The 19,445-nt window shown below is 38.8% G+C and overlaps 1 protein-coding gene across 9 annotated transcripts in view; it reads right to left on the bottom strand.

Moving 5' to 3' along the window:
- Window positions 1-19,445, bottom strand: part of LYST (lysosomal trafficking regulator) — a 180,373-nt gene that overhangs the window by 83,231 nt on the left and 77,697 nt on the right. For 8 of the 9 annotated variants that reach the window (XM_050950350.1, XM_050950358.1, XM_050950351.1 and 5 more), the window contains 9 exons: window positions 18,852-18,996; window positions 15,826-15,999; window positions 14,404-14,561; window positions 13,969-14,159; window positions 11,996-12,241; window positions 9,955-10,128; window positions 8,137-8,286; window positions 7,265-7,402; window positions 4,411-4,609 (listed from right to left, as the gene is read on the bottom strand). In XM_050950350.1, the coding sequence (XP_050806307.1) occupies window positions 4,411-4,609; window positions 7,265-7,402; window positions 8,137-8,286; window positions 9,955-10,128; window positions 11,996-12,241; window positions 13,969-14,159; window positions 14,404-14,561; window positions 15,826-15,999; window positions 18,852-18,996 (1,575 nt within the window). The remainder of the gene's footprint in view (window positions 1-4,410; window positions 4,610-7,264; window positions 7,403-8,136; window positions 8,287-9,954; window positions 10,129-11,995; window positions 12,242-13,968; window positions 14,160-14,403; window positions 14,562-15,825; window positions 16,000-18,851; window positions 18,997-19,445) is intronic. The other variant, XM_050950357.1, reaches the window with a different exon arrangement.

Below are 19,445 nucleotides of genomic sequence, written 5' to 3'. Positions count from 1 at the left end.
TTTGATGCTGTGTGTGAAAGTAGAATAAATTATATAGTAAGAATAGAAAGGATTAAAGAAATGTTGTCTGTACCTTTAAGCAAAGTTGTTAAAATGTTGCAACCAGGTGTCAGGAATACAGACATTAACATAGAACAATTGCACCGTTTAAGGGCAATTGGTGAAGCATTAGCCTTAAATCGATAACAGTTAGTAAGGAAATAGGATATGCATGCTGCGCCCCAGGTGAATTTTACTGTTTTGATTTCTTTGTCCCTTTGTCTAAATTCCCGCTCTTTTATCTGTATATATAAGACTGTTTGGGCCTTGCATGGCCACTCACATATTCTGAATGTTATTGGCGGAGCGCTGCGCTAATAAACAGAGTGGTCTGACAAATTGTAAGTCCTGATTCTAACTTTGACAATTTGGAGGTCCCACTGAGATGGCAACCGTCTTCACTGGGGCTGTGTGATTCCTGACTGTTTTTGTGGAATGACCGTGGCAGCCGGCACCTGGGCGTTTGGCCCAAGCGGTTCCCCACTAGAGCAGAAAGGCGCACAGCCACAGTGAGGTCTACGCCATCGAACCTGTTGGTTCCCACTCTGTTCTGGTAGGGATCCCGGGATCTGACATCAGGAATCTGGTCAGGTAATTATTTCTGTATTTTGTCCGGACTGAGGACTGTCCTGTCTCTGTGTCTATCTGTCCTCTTGTGGAGTGTTTGAGTCTGGGTGCCGTCTCTGTCTGGGGATCGGCTGACCAAGGGGTTCCTGTCCCCGCGGTCTAAGTGAGTGGAATCTGCACAATTGCAGCCGCACCGCACTTTGGGTAAAACCCCTGGTGTAAAAGCAAGGGCAATTGAGGCAGTAGCCTGTGGGCTCCTTTTGTGTGTTGCAGCAGGCATCGCTCTGACGAACCTGAATTTCCTTCTTGTGTGATTGGTGTGTGAAGTCCTCCTGTATTGGTAAACAGACATCTAAGTCGGGACAGTTCCCTAAATGAACGCCGGCTCATTTTATGTATTTAGGATGGGTCCAGACTCCTGTAAAAAGGGTCCAGACTCCTGTAAATTTCTGGGAAAATGGTCTAGGCTAACTCAGGGGGATCCCAAAACTCAGTGGCCACTGTTAAAATCTTGGAACAAAGACTGAGTGGACGTCTTAAAGGACAAACTCGGCCAACCTAAAACTAAATTTGCTAAAGGAGAGGTTAATTGTTTCATGCAGTGGTGGCAAAAGGCAAATCATAGGTGGACAAAATGAAAACTGGCCTCTCTCACTTATTCAAATAATAAGTTAAAAGCTTTATTAAAAGCCTCCTCTCCCACCACTAGACCGAGCGCTCCCCTTTACCCCGTTCTCCAAACCTCGGATCGATCCAAACCCCTTAATACTCCCATCTCATTGTAGAAAGGACAAAAAGTCCCTTGTTCTGTTCCCCTTTGTTATCTGCCTCAGAAACTGATTCTTTATAGTGTCCCACTACCAATTCAGCAAGGCTGGGGGCGGGGTGAGCTCCTCAACTAGCCCCCACCCTTCCTGGTCCCTTTCCTTGAACATTTCTTTCAAAATTGTGAAATGACCACAATATCACTCACAAATGGTTCAATAAAAAAAAAAAAGCAGGATCGGGCCCAGACAAGCAGGCAAGCAACAGATAAAGAAACTGAAAAACAGGTTGGAAGCCCTAAGGGCATAGTGTCAGAAGAAAAAAAAGAAAAAAAAAAAAAAAGCAGTAAGTGCAGGCATAAATCCCTGGAACAATACTTAAAATGTTAAAATCTAAGGTGATAAAGGTGTCATTTTGGGACATAAACAAGTGATTTAAGGAAAGAGTAAAAAGTTAACTCTACAGAGGCTGAAGAAAATTAAGCAGTTAAATTTTGTGGAAAATGTTAAAAAGGACCATGTTAAAGAAAGAATTCTTGGATTCTTTGCAGCCATTCTGAAGGGAAAATGGGCCCTTTTCCAGAAGAGTGCCTATAAATAATCCATATATATATATATATATATATATATATATATATATATATATATATATATATATATATATATATATATATATATATATACACAGCTATGTAAAAACAAAGTAGTGTAAAGAAATGTTTAAAAAAAAATGTATGCATCTATTTGTCTGTGAAAATATGTAAAATTCTAAGAATCTAAACCAGCACATCTGGTTTGTAAAACTCCAGTTTTGTAGGTGTAAGATAAATTGATTTTAATTTTGTTTTTAATGCCACTACAAATTCATTTGACTCTTTAATTCAAAGTTGCAAAACTGACAGACCTTTTTGCAAGACACAGGTAATTAGTGTTGTTTGGCTTTGGGATTTAGCATTTAACCCTTAAGGGGTAACTTCATTCTTTACAAAAATTAAAATGTTTTTAAATAAAGACCAAGTCATGGCTGCAATAGGGCAGTCAAAATCAGGAGAATAGGTAGAAATTCTGGAGTCTGTTCGTTTGGTTTGGTTTGGTTTTTTTTTGTAACAATAGCAAATAAGAGCTGTAGTGAAAGAATAAAAAATTAACAGTGACCCTCTGAAGCAACAGCAGAGGTGAGGGGCACAAAACAAAAAAAAGCAATGTTAAAAACACTGAGCCTTAAAATGGTTCTGTGGAATCAGACTGTCACTTTCATAAGGATACATGAAAACTCTGTAAAAACAAAAGAAACAGTTACACCTTATGTAAAAATTAATATGGCTAATGTTTTAAAAAAAAAGTTATAGTATAAAAGGAATGTGCATTTTCCCTCGGACATGTGTGGTGTATATTGTAAAAAGGGGTAAAAGAAATGCAAATGAAACATGCTGCTGAATTAAAATCCTATTAGGGCTCCAAAAAGAGCCGCAATAGGCTGTGTTTTCTTTTTCAGATCCCTGTGTGTTAAGACAGAGTCTCTGAGCTCTGCTGATGGCTTTAAATCCAAAAGCCTAGCCTGTGTTGATGCAAATTACCTAACTGATAAAGAAAGGTGAGAACTGCCAGCACAAACAAAGCTGCAAATAAAGAACATACCTGGTCAGCACACAAACTGCCTACATAAAAGGCATGGTATAACAAAATACCTTTTATAAATTTGATGCTAATGTTACTGTTAATATTAAACATTAAAATAACTTTAATGTTAGTAAGTACCCCTGTAACAACTTGTAGTGTGTATCATTTTTAAAAAAAATCCTTTAAAGTAATATGGTACTGATGCTTCTCAGCTATTACCTGTAAATAAACTTAAAGCTTAACGCAGCAGGAAAAACATTACAAACTTGGTCTGCTATATAAAAGGCAAAACTTAAGGTACACCACCTCATGAATTTAATAACTAAACAGTGGAATAATTTTTGCATAACCCTTAAAATGTAAAAGCCATTAAAACCTGGCCTGCCTATAGAAAAAAAAAAAAAAACACAGAAAAATATGGGGTAATTCCTCTGTTTTGCCTGCAGTCAGGAAGGGTATTTATAATAAAGAGGCCACTGAAGAACACTAAATGCATTTGGAATTGTGGATGTTTCATACCCTTGAACCTGAACATTTGATGCTGTGAAAGGATGTACATGTGGCTCCCAATGAACAGTTCCACCTAGAGGGTTACAAGCTTGCATACATTCCAATGTGGTGGATCTGTACAGGCAGTTCTCAAAGGAGATGTACTGTTAACATGTTGCAAACAACCCTGTGCGTGTCAATTTAAAGGAACAACATCAGTTTTCCATTATTACCAGCTAAAATGCACAGAACTCAAACTGTTCCCTGCAAACTATTTATGAGATGTCACTTAACATGATTTTAGTTATGTGAAAATAGCTGGCCAAGCTCTTTTATTACCTACTGTTGCATAAGCTGCAATTTTCAGTAAATTGGTACTGTAGTGCATTCACACATTCAGTATGTGTGATCCACAGAGAACCCTAATCTAATCCAGTCTTCCAAGTACATCAGAGGCCAGAAACTGGAAGATTCTTTAAGTGATAGACTATTTGGCTTTGGGCAAGTCATTTACAAGTTAGTTTCCCCATCTGTAAGCCTGAGATAGTTTACCAACCTCACGGGTGTTTACTTTTTAGAATTATTAATAGCTGTCAAAGATGAAAATGGAGTATAAAATATAGCCACTAATTATTAATATATATTGTCTTTGGGGGTTTATAACTAATAACCCAACCAGGTTATTGGTTATATGGAGGTCCAATTAAAGAATCTTTTGAGAGAATCAAAGTAGTTATAATGTATCAGAAGAAATTTTGGTTGTAAGACTCAATTCAAGTAGCTTTTGTAGAAACATTAATTACATGGTAGTGTACAGCAGAGGCATTCACAGAACTGCTATTTAAAAAATTAGCTTAGTTTTATTTTTAACCAAATAGATTGGCATTTCATCTTATAGTTTATTACTGGTTAAACAAAATATTGTATCTACCTATGTGCAGGGAAAAGTAGAAGTTGGTGGGATTGTGACAAACATATGTATTAGTGGGAGGGTGAACTGCTAAGAGGAAACTGAAGATCAGTGTCAGTAATTCCAGGTCTGGGGGAGATCCAAGCACTTCTTCAATTATTTTCACAAATGATCTACAAACCTCCCGAGGCAGGGATGTAAGATGCCCTTCCTTTTGCTCCTGAAAGAGAAATGCACAGGTAAAATTACCTGAATGCTTGGTTTGTCAATTTATTTCATCACTATACTCTTCCATACAATAGATATGGGAAAAAGTTTTAGTATACTTTACCGAACCTGGAAGAAGTAACTGTGTCCATTCAATATTACGTGCAATTAGCATGCTGAAACCACAACTGTAATACTAATCAAGTTACACAAGTACACTTTTTTAAAAAATGGAAGTTTGTTTCCATGGAAGCACTTATATATAATCTGAAGTTGCAATGTTAATGATTTCTATAGGTCTAATAAAAATTAATAGATTTTCAAATATTAACTACAATTGTATAACTATTTAACTGAATAAGGAGACCTAAGGTTATACTTACAAAAATCCCTCTAGATGCTTTTGACTTCAAAATGGGAGTTAGGAGCCTAAACTATTTAGACACTTTTGTAAGTCCTAGTAGGCTTTTAACTGCCTCTTCTTCAGGCACTTAATTTTGTAAATCTGGCCCCTAATCTGCGCTATGGACCAATTGCTTAGTAACGTTACTTGTATTAGAACACAGAAGTGCTTGAAATTAGCAATTGCTATTTTTTCCCTGAACTCTTCTAGGAGTTAAGTTTAAAAGGCAAATCCACTTACAATAATTTTAGAGTCATAACACACACACAGAAGTGAGACTATTATTGCATAGGGCATTGGTTAGATCAAATTGTTAAGTGCTCACAATGTGTTCGGTGCTGTACAAGACAGACTAAGATGGTTCTGTGCTGGGAAGCACAGCCTATGAGAGTCAGATGTAAAACAAAAGGAGCAGATGGGATGAAAAAAATGTCATTTTCTCCCCAGTTGTTTTAAACGTTAAGAGAGTTTGATTCACATCACTGCCTCCCCTGTTAGAGAAAACTACCTCAAAGATATTGAAAATTTATATAAAAGATGAGTGTGAGCAGTGCCTTACATAATAGGCTTCAACTAGGGAACACGATCTTAAAAAAAAAACTAGGTTATGCACAGCTGCAACAGAAGTAACAGACATGGAAATGCTGTTTAGGTGTTCCTGGAGAAGGTGAGTAAGAAGATTATGGTTAAGGAAAAATGGGATTAGATTAAAATAGAACATCTGTAAGGAATAAGTCATCTAGCTTCATGTCATGCTCTAATTAATGCTCTTAAGAGGCATACAACTATAGTTAAAAGAAAGGTACTCCTGTTTGTGGCAGTATTTGACTTCAGATTATGAAAACAAGTCAAGCCATTTAAAAAATCCAAAATTTCTTTATTCAAATGGAATTAGAATCCTAGCATCATAGCAATAATAAAGAGGAATATTATAGTCATATCCCTTCAAGGATAGGCTATAATAATTTGTATCATTGCATTTTCTTAGGAAATAATATAAAAGTGACAGATGGTTATGTGTTAAATAAAGTTGAAAAAACTGTGTTTCCGAAAACTTGTAACGGCCAATTACAAAAACACTAGCACTACCTGTGCTTTTCCTTAACAGTGATTTGAGAGTAAAGCTAGATAGATATTCAGTACGGAAGCTCTAATACATATTGGATGTTACATAGAACAGTGTTTTTCAAACCGTGGATCGTGACCCACCACTGGACACAGCATGTAAGGCACTGGGTCACCTTGCTCTGGTCAGCACCACTGACTGGGATGTTAGAAGTCCTGTTGGCAGTGCTGCCCAGCTAAGGCAGGCTCGTGGCTACCTTTTCCAACACTGCACTGCACCCTGGAAGCAGCCAGCAGTGGGTCCAGCTCCTAGGTGGGGGTGGGGGGCACAACAGGGGGCTACGCGTGCTGCTCCTGCTCCAAGGGTGTGTGGAGGCTGGTGCCCGCGGGCAAGAATCACACTCCTTCACCTAGGAGCCAGACCTGTTGCTGGCCGCTTCCGCGGTGCAGTGTGGTCCACAGTGCCAGGACAGGTGGGAAGCCTGCCTCTGTACCCCAACTGTGCCAGTGACTGGGAGCCGTCAGAAGCAAGTCTGCACCCCAACCCTGTGCCCCCCAATCCCCTGCGCCAGCCCTGAGCCCACCCCCCAAAACCTGGAATTCTTCCTGCACCCCAAACCCCTCTTCCCTGGCCCTAACCCAGAGCCCTGAGCCCCTCCCGTACCCCAGCCCTCTGCTCCAGCTCAGAGCCCCCTCCCACACCCTGAACCCCTCATTCCAAGCCCCAACATGCAGCCCTCACCCCAACCCTCTGCCCCAGCCAAGAGCTCCTCCCACACCCCAATCCCCAGCTCCGTTGGGTCACAGACATCAACAATTTTCTTCAACTGGGTCCCCAGAAAAAGAAGTTTGAAAGCCAGATATAAAAGGACCATCTTAGCATTCCAGTGGCAATGGGTATAGGAATGAATCAACATCCCTTGCTCCTGAGGTTGGCAGGAATGGTGGCACTACACTCAGCCATTGGGGGTACTAGAGGATCTTGCATCACCCTCCGATGACCTCTACAACTGATGTGTTCTGGTGAAAATATCACTACTTTATAATGCCTGCTAGAAGGTAGGAAGAGGGAAGAACTAATCTTTATGGGGACACTTGGAAAAGTAAAACTAAAAACATTGAAGAATGAGGTGCACTTTGTTTCTAGTTTAAAGGGAATTATTTACCAAGCACAAAAATAATAGACAAGATTAAAAGTACCTGCAGAACCTGGCACGTTAGCAGGAAGTGATGCACCACTCGAGCTTTTAACAGTTGTTTGATGTTAAACATCTGTTGGTGATGGTTAGCTCTGATAAGGATTTCCAGAGCTGCTAAAAGAGTTTCCCAAACACCTTGCTGAAAAACAAAACAATAGTATAAAACAAGCAGTACCAAATACAGTAACAGTTCTATCTCCTCCTCTCTGTTTTATAGGCTATGCTATCCTAGTTTCGACAGATTAAGAAGGTAATATGAAGCATTATAACTGAATCAAGATGCTTTTTACCAGTATTTGCATGCAAAGAAGGAAGAGGAAAATTAAAAATTAGTTCCAAACTCTGACCTAGAAGCAGCATGTTAAGGGGCATAATTTAGTTTTTAATCCTTAAAATTCTTTTAACATCTATACCAAGTTTTGCAAAGTTAATGAAAACCCATCACAAAATTATAATTGTATGCAGTGTTGTAGCCGTATTAGTCCCAGAGTATTGGACAGACAGGGTGGGTGAGGTTCTCTCTTTGAGGTCACCTGAAGAGCTCTATGTAAGCTTGAAAGCTAGTCTCTCTTGCCAACAGAAGGTGGTTCAATAAAAAGATATAATCTTACCCAACTTCTCTCTCCTAAAATGTATAACAAAATAGAAGGATTTGCAATTATACCCTTGCTATAACACTGAATGCAGTCATGAAGATCTGTGCTATATTTAGTTTTATTCTGGGTACAGTCTATTTTGGTAGCTATTCAAATCCCCAAACTAGTATGCAGAAAACCCACTTCAGACTAAGTAAGGATGATGACGAAAAGAATGTACTGTACTTTTCTTAAGACAGGAATCCATTTTATTTATCTGTATAAAGGTGGTAAATACCTGTGCTTTAGACCATATCTTCCAATCAAGCAGCAAGTCTTCTAACAATTTAATATCTTGTATTACTGCAGTGGAATCTGCATCAAGCATGAATTGTCCACTCTCATCTATATTAAGAATCTCATCACTGAAGCATCCTTCAAGAAGTGTCTTAAAACAGAAAAACAAAAGGACTTCAGGTTTTGATTGGAGTACTGAAGACCACAAATTACAGCCATCCATATTTTAAGAAGAGTTGTTTCCAGCCCATCCTTATCTGCATCCTTTCTAGAATTATGATGCAACGTAATAGGCAGCAGGTTTAAACCAAATAAAAGGAAGAATTTCTTCACACAGTGCAAAGTCAACTTGTGGAACTCTTTGCCAGAAGATGCTGTAAAAGCCAACACTATAACAGTGTTCAAAAAATAACTAGATAAATTCATGGAGGATAGGTCCATCAATGGGTATTAGCCCAGAAGGGCAGGGATGGTTTCCCTATCCTCTGTTTGCCAGAATCTTGGAGTGGGTGACAGGATGGATCACTTGATGATCACCTGTTCTATTCATTCCCTCTGGGGCACCTGGCATTGGTCATTGTCAGAAGACAGGACACTGGGCTAGAACCACCATTGGTCTGACCCAGAATAGCTGTTCTTACAGGTATACTTAATCCTGCATCAGCACTGGATTAGCCGTGAACTAGACCTCCCAAAAGTCCTACATTTCTAGGATTCTATGATATTTAAAGAAACCCCACATCTTTGTTTACTAAAATGCCTTTTTAAGAGAAGAGAAATCAGAAGCCCAGAGAGCTTTTTATGGATTAGCAGGCCTACTTTCCAGAAGTGATTAGTGAGTTTAGGTGCCCAATTTGACACCCCTTAGGAGAGGCCTGATCCTCAGAAGATTGGTGTACAGCACTTTCTGAAAATCAGGCCTCTCTTAGGTGTCTCAAGTTGGCCATCCAAATACTAATCACTTTTGAAAGCCTTAGCTGTAGACGAATTTAAAAAAAAAATAAATCTACAGAATTTAAGAATTGTAGTCCACTTTCTCAATAGGGCAATGCACACATATATCATATGCCCATTTCAAATAAACAAACATTCTCAAGCAAAAATGAAGCTCTGAAAGATTCAAAGGCAGTCATTGGAATGGTCTCCTCCAAAGGACACCTATTCCTGTGTTTCCCAGAGAATCCTGCAGTTTTCCTCCCAGGTATAATACAATTTTTAAGTAAGGTTCATATGCCTTCCTGTGCCTACAAAGTAGATCAAAAACATTTCCATCATAGAGCAGGTGTTCTAGAAAAAATGCTACCAGGATTACTGTTTATGAAAACTACATGTAAGGGATTACATAGATAACAATTTTTGCTTTCAAGATTTATCCAAACTCTTCCTCCTCTCCTCCCAAAACATCCTACACCATCTCCTGTGATAGTATAAAGTGAACAGTGTCAATTCAGTCACCCTCTAAAATAATATTTTTAGCTTCCACTTCTGATTTAAGGTTTCACCTGTAGGTTTCTAAAATTGATCTTCCGTTTAGCTTGTCATCTTAAAATAACTTTGCCAAGTGGGGGATAATTATAGAAAACTGTATTTGCAGTTGTTTCTTTCCCCTCAAACCCAAGTGGTTTCTGTAACGTTCTCTCATTTCACCTATCTTCTCAGTTTCTGGACTGAGGGCAATTTTTCCTGTATTGGATGGCCTCCAAACCAAAAATCTGCATCCCAAGTAGGGCTTCAAATCTAGGACTAAGAGCATAGAGGGTCTTCTAAACAACCATATAGTCCAAATTAAACTATACAAGCATTTTTATCAACATTATACCTTCAAAATGTGAAATCCAACAATACACTTGGGTTTAATCAACACCTGATGAATCATGGAATATCCATTACAGTTTTCCATCTCTTGTATTCTCTGTTGATTGTATTTTGTTAATGAGAGTATAACTTGTAGCGCTAAAGCTTGAGTCTCTTCACAGTTGGTGATATCTATAACCTAAAAATAAGCCAGTTTTAATAATTCAAGTGATAAACATATTTGATAGAGCTAGTATAATGAGCAGATTTATAGATATTCTGTAAAAAGTATTACATCACTCCAGGCTACAATTTGTCTTAAGGCTCAATTAGGCTCTCATATCTATAAAGAAATACTACTCCATTATTCTACCTAAAAACACAGGATTCCCAATGGAGTTAATGAACATCTGCCAACAAGTCTGAGACCCATGAAAAAGATCATCCTTGTTGAAGTGAAAAAAAAGACACTCCAAAAAATAAAACTAAAGCAGAAAAGTGTAAACAGTTCCCTATCATTCTGGGAAATCACATGTGCAGCACCTGCTCAATGAGGTTGAGTATTTTACATAAAAGAGGAGGAGATGCTTCCTAAATGCTATAAAAGCACCTTCATTTATGGCTCCTGGAGATCTAGAACATGGCAGACTGCCTATAACTATAGCAGTCTGCTCCAATGTTAAAACTCTATCCAGCAGCCCAGCTGCCACTACCTCTGTGCTATGTGTAATAAAGCTGGTAAACAGACAATACAAATATGGAAGTAGTTAACAATGGGAATGCAGTCCTGAACCCTATGAGAGACAACTCATAACATCTGAATTAAGTCAGAGGTGTATGAGAAGGAAGGCTCAGCTGACTTTGTACACATTCACATCCTACTCTGTTATGTACATGTAACAATGCTGCATTTACAACACCTGTGCTGTTTGACAGCTCTAAAAATCATGCTTCGTTGATGTGAACGCTATATATGGTAGAATGTGCAGTTATGTAAAACGTAAGTAACACAGTAAAAATTAATAGGAATAATTTCCATTGCAGATTTTGCCTCAACACCAGAGAGCCTCATTCCCATACAAACTGATTCCCCTATATGACTGTTGTCAATAAGATAATTTGATGGACTGTGCAAATGAGTCTTGGAATCACATTAATAAACTTTGGGAAACCAGATATTCCAAGTATAAGGACTCCACTTTAGCCCTAGTACCTGCCTTGATTTGTTTCATGTAAAAATTTTTGAGATAATCATTCTGAGTAAAGGATTTAGTTTTGATCAGACCTTTCTGTTAAGCTATTTTTAATTTAGAGTTTACCCCAAAAGTAAGCAAGCCCTATGAACTGCTTGTGCCCCTTCCCCTGCCCAGGATAGCATCCTTTTAGGTGACATTCAGATATTATTAGATCTAATTTGCACCATTTTGTCAGATGTGCACAGTGCATAAAAGAGGTGAATTTGGTCCCATACTTATTACATGCACTATAACCACACCAAGTCTTTGTGCTAAAAAAAACCAGAACTCCTAAGAAGAGGTCCATTGTATTTCAAAACTATTTTTTTTGGAACAGCAGTTTGTAGCCAACACATGAATTCAAATATTTATATGTGAATAAGGGTAGCTTTTGAAGAAACATAACGGCACAGATTAATAAAATGATTAAACAAAAATTAATGTTCTCATTATATAAACTCCAAAATATTTTTAACGCAAGCCATATCTTGATATTTAAGAGGCTAATACTGCCATAAAGTCAGATGCAATGTACATTAATACATTATATTTACAATATTTTTGAGTTTAATTTGCACAGGAACTTGCAGGATGTAATCACGGGCTGTTACAACAGCTTCTAGTTTCTTTTAAGATGCACAGTAACCACATTGCATTGGTCGGTTATGTTACAAGCTATATTTTCCATAATGTCAAAGGCATAATTTTTAAAAAGTAAGTGAAAATACTACATTTCAAAATTCTAACAAGAGAGCTGAGTCTTAAACCACAATAGATGTGCTAGACTGATGGAGGAAAAAAAAAAGTATTTAACAACTTTATTACTCTTACCCTAGCAAAGAGAAAGACAAATGCACCTGTTCCTCCAATCTCATGCAGTATGCCCTGAAGAGTTTGATATTCAACTGGCTGAAGCATTTTCAGGTGATGAGGATCCAAGAAATTGCTCTGAACTTCTTTTGAACTGAAAGGTCTCTGTGAGGGCACAGTTTTCACTTGACCTTTTAGCCTAATAACAGGTTCATAGATGGTGTACTCAGCAGGGCAGCAAGTGGTATAGATAACAGCGAGACTTTCCTGAAACATACATTTAAGGAAGTTCTAGTTTCTAATCAGTTCTTACTTTGCCTTAAAGAATACAGAATAAGCTTATGGCCTAGGAAATACAAAGCAGTAGCTTCAATAAACTTGTTTCTACTCCTCTCTCAAAATATTTCTAAATATACATTCGAGAGGCTGAGACACGATTTGGTTCCCATGCTTTAGTCAAGATAGTTGAAAGATAGTGACTGTTTTCAGAAATCTGAGACTTCCCTTCCAACCTTTTCCCCCAAAACTTTAAAAGTACTTTCTTTAAAAAAAAAAAAAAAAAAAAAAAAAAAAATTAGCAATGCCTTATAAAAGGAGCACCTGTAGTCTTTAAGTAAAAAAGGATTGCTGTAACACAATTTTCACTTTCAACTCTTTGCTCTCGGGTCTTCTAATCTGCTCACATATCAACATTAAGGATGATCCCTAATACACAGAAGACTATTTCAAAAGCCTCAGTAAAGGAGGTGAAAAGGTAATGAAATTAGAGTGAAATTCACTTCTATCATAAAATAAATAATTCACCCCTCAACTCCAGACAGGGCTAAATAGTACAGAAGAAGCTTGCATGGGGTTAATGTCATACTTTTAGGAAAAACAGGCTATACTTTCGTTTGAAAAATTCGCAGATAAATTTTTTTTTGTAGTCTTAAAAGTCAACTCATTCACGAACAGACAATTATATTTCTCTGAACATTTTACTATTTAAATTTTTAGGTCTTCCTTTATTGTGAAGAAAAATAAAAGTTGTGTCATTCTGGTTCATTAGGCATTTCACCTACATCACTCTTCCATCTCCTCTCCCATCCACCCCATTCATAAGTCTCTCTAATACCTGAAGCAGAGGTGTGTGCAGGAATTTAAAATTTCACTGCTTTTTGAGGGGCATGCTAAAACAGAAAGGTTTGTGTGAACACCCCTCACCCATGCCCAGCGCTACAGCAGATTTCTTGGGACAGAGGTGGGGAACACCCAGCAGCGGGGAGGCAGCAACACTGTGTCCCTGCAGCCCGAGGAAGGGAGGAAGCAGCAGGACTGCTGGCTGCCAGCTGTGCTCCTCCTCCTCCCACCCCTGCAGTTGCTATTTCTCCTTCCCTGCTGCTGGAGTCCGAGCCCTGCTGCCTGCTTTGCAGATCAAGCACTGAGGAGAGTCGGGGGGTGGAGGCAGAGGCAGCAAATGGGACTCCAGCAGCAAGGAAGGAGAAGAAGAAGTAGCCATAGAGCAGAGGAGGAGCTCAGCTGGCAGACAGCAGCCCTGCTGCTTCCTTCCTCACCAGGCTGCAGGGCCACATGGAGATTTCTGGGGAGGCCTATGTCCCTGCTTGTCCTCCCATTGTGCACGCCTTTACCTGTAAGCTTCATGTTCAGGCAAACTCAATTAACAGAACAGCAAGTGAAGACAAAATAATCTTGATGAATAATGGAGGAGGCAAAAGTCATCCGCTACTAGCTAGCACGGTGCCCAATTCAACACCCATTGAAATCAATGGGAATTCTTTCCACTGAGTTCTCACTGAAGTCAATCAGGCCTTAGGGAAACTCCTATTCTTGGAGAGCAGAGGACCTCAAACGAAAGAATGCAAAACAAACAGAACTACAAATAAAATCTCTAGAACAGACCAGGATTTCTGTGCCAATGCAAGTTAAGGCCCCAATTTGTTAATGCACTGCTAAGAGTTTAAGAACCCAGGTTTTAACTTGGACTAGAAACTTACAATTAAAGGTCCAACGTCCGCTTCTTTCTTTTTCATGAAGAATTCCTTAATTTGTTCACACCGTAGAATGTCTTTAGTTATGTATTTGGAGTAGTCGGTCATTGTTTTGCCATATTTACAAGGCATTATAGCGGTAAAGTCTGGCCCACAGGCGTATAGGTAGAATGCTTCCTCTGGGCCAATCTTTGCACCTAAACAGAAAAATAAAAATCTAATTATCTATCTTCACACTGTTTACAATAATTCATATGCAAGCAGCACTCAATTCAGGGATCTCTTTAGTATTTAGTAGAACCTTTATTTTTTGTTGTAGTAAGTTTGCATGTTAAAAAGTTTCTGTTTAGCTCGTATTTTACACTCTCTTTCCATTCAAAACATGCAAGTTAAATGGAAAAAGTTATATGTATGTATTTTTGCCTTTAAATAGATAAATACCATTAAAGAGAAGCAGATTTCCCAGATCCCATTTCCCAGCCAATTGTAGTAGTTCTTCTTGGGATGATGTGCAATGACCAATCATACAAAATGTTTTATTGCTGTCAGATAAAGTTGTTTTTCTTGGTAGAGTGTAATCTAAACTGATCTCACATTTCCTAAAATATAAATAAAAAAGGGAAAGTTTAAATATTGCAAAGTTTTTGAAAAATCTATCAGAATTTCCATCTAAAATATTCAAAGCACAGGTAATTTGATTAACTTTCCAGGATTTTTAATATTAAAAGATACACTGTCAAGATATAAAATTAAACACATTAGCCTCTTAAATTACTACAAAAGCTTTAAGAATATATTTATAATGCATTTAACCATTCATACTACTTATTGTTTGCATTTCACTCAGTTTAGATAGTGAACCTAGAGACTATTAGTTTCACTTCCTTGTCAACTATTAGCAAATTGCTGTTATGGCTTGAGGAACACAGCAGAATTATGGAGGTGCATAGAATTAACTCCGCACCCTTGCCAAAAAACCTCTCTCTCTACAGCAAACAGCTGTTGTACACTGACAACTAACTAGTTAATCTGAAATTGGATTTGTGATTCTAAATAATACTGTGAAACTGGTAGAATTTTAATATTGTTACACCAGAATGAAGATTTGCCACGTCACTTGCCTGCTGAACAGATTCTAAAAGAATTTTTTTTTTTTTAAAAGGAAGGAAGGAAGGAAGGAATTCATAATTCTTTTTAGTAGAGTATATGTTTTAGAAGGCAGCATACCAACCACAGATTAAATACTTCAAACACAGAATCTATACATCCTCCAGGATTTACACTTTCAGAGCAGAAGATAGTTCTCTGACATTCAATGCATTCCTTCTCCTTCTCCCTCTCCAATTCATTCTCAAAAAATGAGTGTCCCCTCCTCCCGACCCTTCCATAACATGTCTTCCTTCTCAGCCAGGCACCAAAACCACAAACAACTCCTCTTTCCCTTCCACAGATCAACTGCCTTCTTTATGTTTGTTATCAGCTTGCATCTTTGAAATGATGTCGGCTCCTAGCTCCATGCAGGTACCCTTTCTGACCCCAGTCTGAATTCCTGTAGCATCCTGCCTACTGGTTGCTGACTGGAGGAGGAGGAGGCGAACCAGTACAAAAATCAAAGTGAGGGTAATTGGTCATGTATGGGCATGGGCCTGAGGCTGAATATGGATTCTGAAAACAGATGAAAACTCACTATGCAAAATGTCCCTCTTTTCCCACCCCAAGAATTGAGTCTCAACACTGTTCCCTCTACGAACCCTGGCTCAGTGACCTCTCTCTTCACCAGGAAAACCTTAAGGAATTAGTCTTTCCACAAGCTGGCTTCTTAAAGATTTAGTTACAGCTTGAATTTTCTGAAGTGTACTTTACCTCTGACCAGAGACCCATAGCGACAGTTCTCCATGGATATTCTTCTTGCCTTCTGGCTGTTGCAAGTACGTTATTGCCAAATGCTCCCATTTGCCTACAAGGAAAATGTTCTCTGGTGATTCTGCCTGTGCCAGCAGGCCAGCTTTCATTTCATCATTTGGATCCATACACATACTATGAAAATAGCAAAGGAAGAAACGGGTAAAGAGTTATGGATTTCTACTTTTATCTATATTTCTAAAACTGCATTTCTAACTGGGTCCAAGATCAATTTTATTTTAAAATTCTCTTTAAATGAAAGTTAAAAAGTGAGTCCAGTGGAGGGCAATGAGTATGATTAGGGGACTGGGACACATGACTTAAGAGGAGGGGCTGAGGGAACTGGGCTTATTTAGTCTGCAGAAGAGAAGAGTGAGGGGGGATTTGATAGCAACCTTCAGCTACCTGAATGGGGGGGGGGGTCCAAAGAGGAAGGAACTAGGCTGTTATCAGTGGTCGCAGATGATAGAACAAGCAGCAATGGTTTCAAGTTGCAGTGGGGGAGGTCTAGATTGGATATTAGGAAAATTATTTCACTAGGAGAGTGGTGAAGCACTGGAATGGGTTACCTAAGGAGGTGGTAGAATCTTCATCTTTAGAGGTTTTTAAGACCCAGCTTGACACAGCCCTGGCTGGGATGATTTAGTTGGCGTTGGTCCTGCTTTGAGCAGGAGATTGGACTAGAAGACCTCCTGAGGTCTCTTCCAACCTTAATATTCTATGATTCTATTCATTATAGATATTCTAAATATAGAGAGCTGTGATCGTGTGGGCTGAGCACCTAAGTATGAGTCAGGAACGCTTGACATTGTAGCCTGGGGAAAGTCACTTACATTCTCTCTGGATGAATTTCCCTAGATATAAAATAAGAATAATACTCCCTTACTTCACTGGGGTGTTGTGAGGGTTACTAAACTCAAAAAAGTTAATGAAACACTTGGATACAACCTGTTCTCAAAGTCAAATTATCTCATTACCTACTTTATAGGGGTGTAAAATTATGTTTGTAAACAGCTTAGAAGATTAAAACCACTATACAAATGCTAAGTATTAAATCAGATCATGGGTTTTTCACCCATGGAATATAAGCAATTTGAAAAAAAAATCCGATTGTTAAAAATATGAGTGACTGACTAATGCACTGTTTCAACTGTTTATGACTTTAAAGTTTTGCCAGGAGACAATGCTCAGGGTAGCGGACAGCCTAAATCAATTACAATTCCTGAAAATGTTATCTTACAAAGAACTGACTGAATGCTGAAATCTTCATTAAATTCATTGTAAAAGATGCAATGCATACAGAATTAGTTGCAACATTTTAGCAACAGAAAAGAAAGATCATACAAATAAAACCTGAGCAAATATTTATCACCAAGGCAGCTTAAATGAAGTTGCACTTTGTTACAGTACCAGCAACAGAAATATAAAGGAGACTACACCACAGATGTAGCATAAGCAGAGAGAGAGACTAACAGCAGCACCTCAACTCTTAAACATTAGTGGTAGCCTGTAAAATTTGGTCGTACTGGCATAGCACTTTACTTAGGTTTTAGGAGATGCAAATACCTTTCTAGAAAATCTCTTCTATGAATAGGCCCCTTTAAAAGCTACTTCATTTTTTAGAAACCCCACCATCAATAACCACTGCTTCTGCTACTGTCCATATAAGGCTGGGTGAAATTGTCATAACTAAAAATGCATTTACATTTTTACAAAGCCAAATGTATGAAAAACATGGCATAGGAAACAAAAATGTTTGTTTCCTATGAACGAACAAAGACAGCAGACACAATCACACCTCCAGGAACCAACCTGCATTAGCAGGTAACCCAATCATGGGGAGTTCCATTTTCAAATTTAGATGAAAGATTCAACATTTTGGTGCTCAAATCAGCACAAATCCAAGAACCTCAAACATTAGCCAGTTTAGCCCCACAATATCTCTGAGGTAGGTAAGAATTAAGCTCATCTGTGAACTAAGGGTAAGCAGAAAGGGTTTGCAGAAAAATCTATAGCAGAACCAGGAACCGAAGCCAGATTTCCCAATTTCCAGTCTAATCTCCTAACCAGATAACCCTCTTTTCTCTTTAAAAGGCACCTAACATTGTTATTTGGGGGCTTATAGTAGGTGTGTCAGTCTCAGGGTCCAAGTAAAGTTGTTTGTATAAAACAAACAAACACACACACACACAACCCAGAATGTTCATTAGCTGCTGCTAAGAGCCATAAAGGGGAGACTGGTTAGGGCCACATTGGAGTTAGTAGCAAAACTCCATTAAAAACTCCAGTCTGCTGGCTGATGTCCACAAATGTACACATTATGATGGACACCAACCAGCAGATAAGAATTTTAAGTTAGACCCAAAGTTGGCCTGACCAGGAGGATTATAACTATCAGCATATCCTAAAGTTGTTTGGATCCAAGGTTAGAACAATTCAGCAATCACCATTTCCATCTCCCCAGGAAAGACAACATTCTTCCATTCCATTTTGATAAGCCTCTCACCTTACTGCCTCTCTTCCTCCATCATGCTGCCTCCTACACTTGGAACAGCCTCCCTATTCTTAAGCATCAATTCTCTTCCTTCATCCATCTATCCAAGCAACTTCCGTCCTTCCTTGTTTATTCCTTCATCCCTCAGCTGCTGTCCTTTATTAGCTCTTACTTGTCTTATATCTCTTACAACTTGCTCTGCACAGGCATAGGATCATGCCTACCTGGAAAAAGATGAAAGGCTGGAGCCAAACCCTTTACACAGGGAAGGTTTCTTTAGGTTTGTAAAGCACCGTGCCATAAATTTATAGCATGATGTCAATGATCTTTCTGTTCTAGTAAGCAATAATCTACAGGCCATACATATACATAGCTTTGTCTTCTATCCTGGGGCTGACTCCATGCTACTACTCCAGATCAGCTTGCACAAGATGTCATACATTATGGAATTTACAATTCTTCCTACTTTTGGGCTAACAGAAATATACAGTACCGAAATATGAAGGCTCCAGTGTTCAAATCAGCCCAGACTTGTATCATCAATGCTTTGGAACCCAATGAAATTATATGAATGCAGCCATCTTCAACAAGTTTGTCCCCCAAGTTAAGGTACTCCATTCGTACAGATTTGCTTCCTTCTAGGAAAATAAAGAGATTAAATAAAATAGCATATATGGCACTTATAATTAACCAGACCATGACTACAACAATATCTGTTTACGGTCCATAACGTGCAAAAAAGCAGTTTATGTATCATAAGAAACTTCTTTAAAGGTGAATTGACTAGTATAAGCACTACATTGTAGTTTCATCGTTGGAGACCTAGGTCTTCCTTGGTTAGGTCTATCTTACATTAAAAGTTGACGGAAAGCACTCTCTAAAGGAGTGGTGGGCAACTTGCGGCCCATCAGGGTAATCCACTGGCGGGTCATGAGACAGTTTTTCACACTGACCATCTGCAGGCATGGCTGCCCGCAGCTCCCAGTGGCCACGGTTTGCCATTCCTGATCAACGGGAGCTGTGGGAAGCAGCAGCCAGCACGTCCCTGTAGCCTGCGCCACTTCCTGCAGCTCCCGTTGGCCGGGAA

This window comes from Gopherus flavomarginatus, chromosome 4, assembly GCF_025201925.1.
Source record: "Gopherus flavomarginatus isolate rGopFla2 chromosome 4, rGopFla2.mat.asm, whole genome shotgun sequence".
NCBI lineage: Eukaryota > Metazoa > Chordata > Testudines > Testudinidae > Gopherus > Gopherus flavomarginatus.
This window is presented reverse-complemented; position numbering and strand designations above follow the sequence as displayed.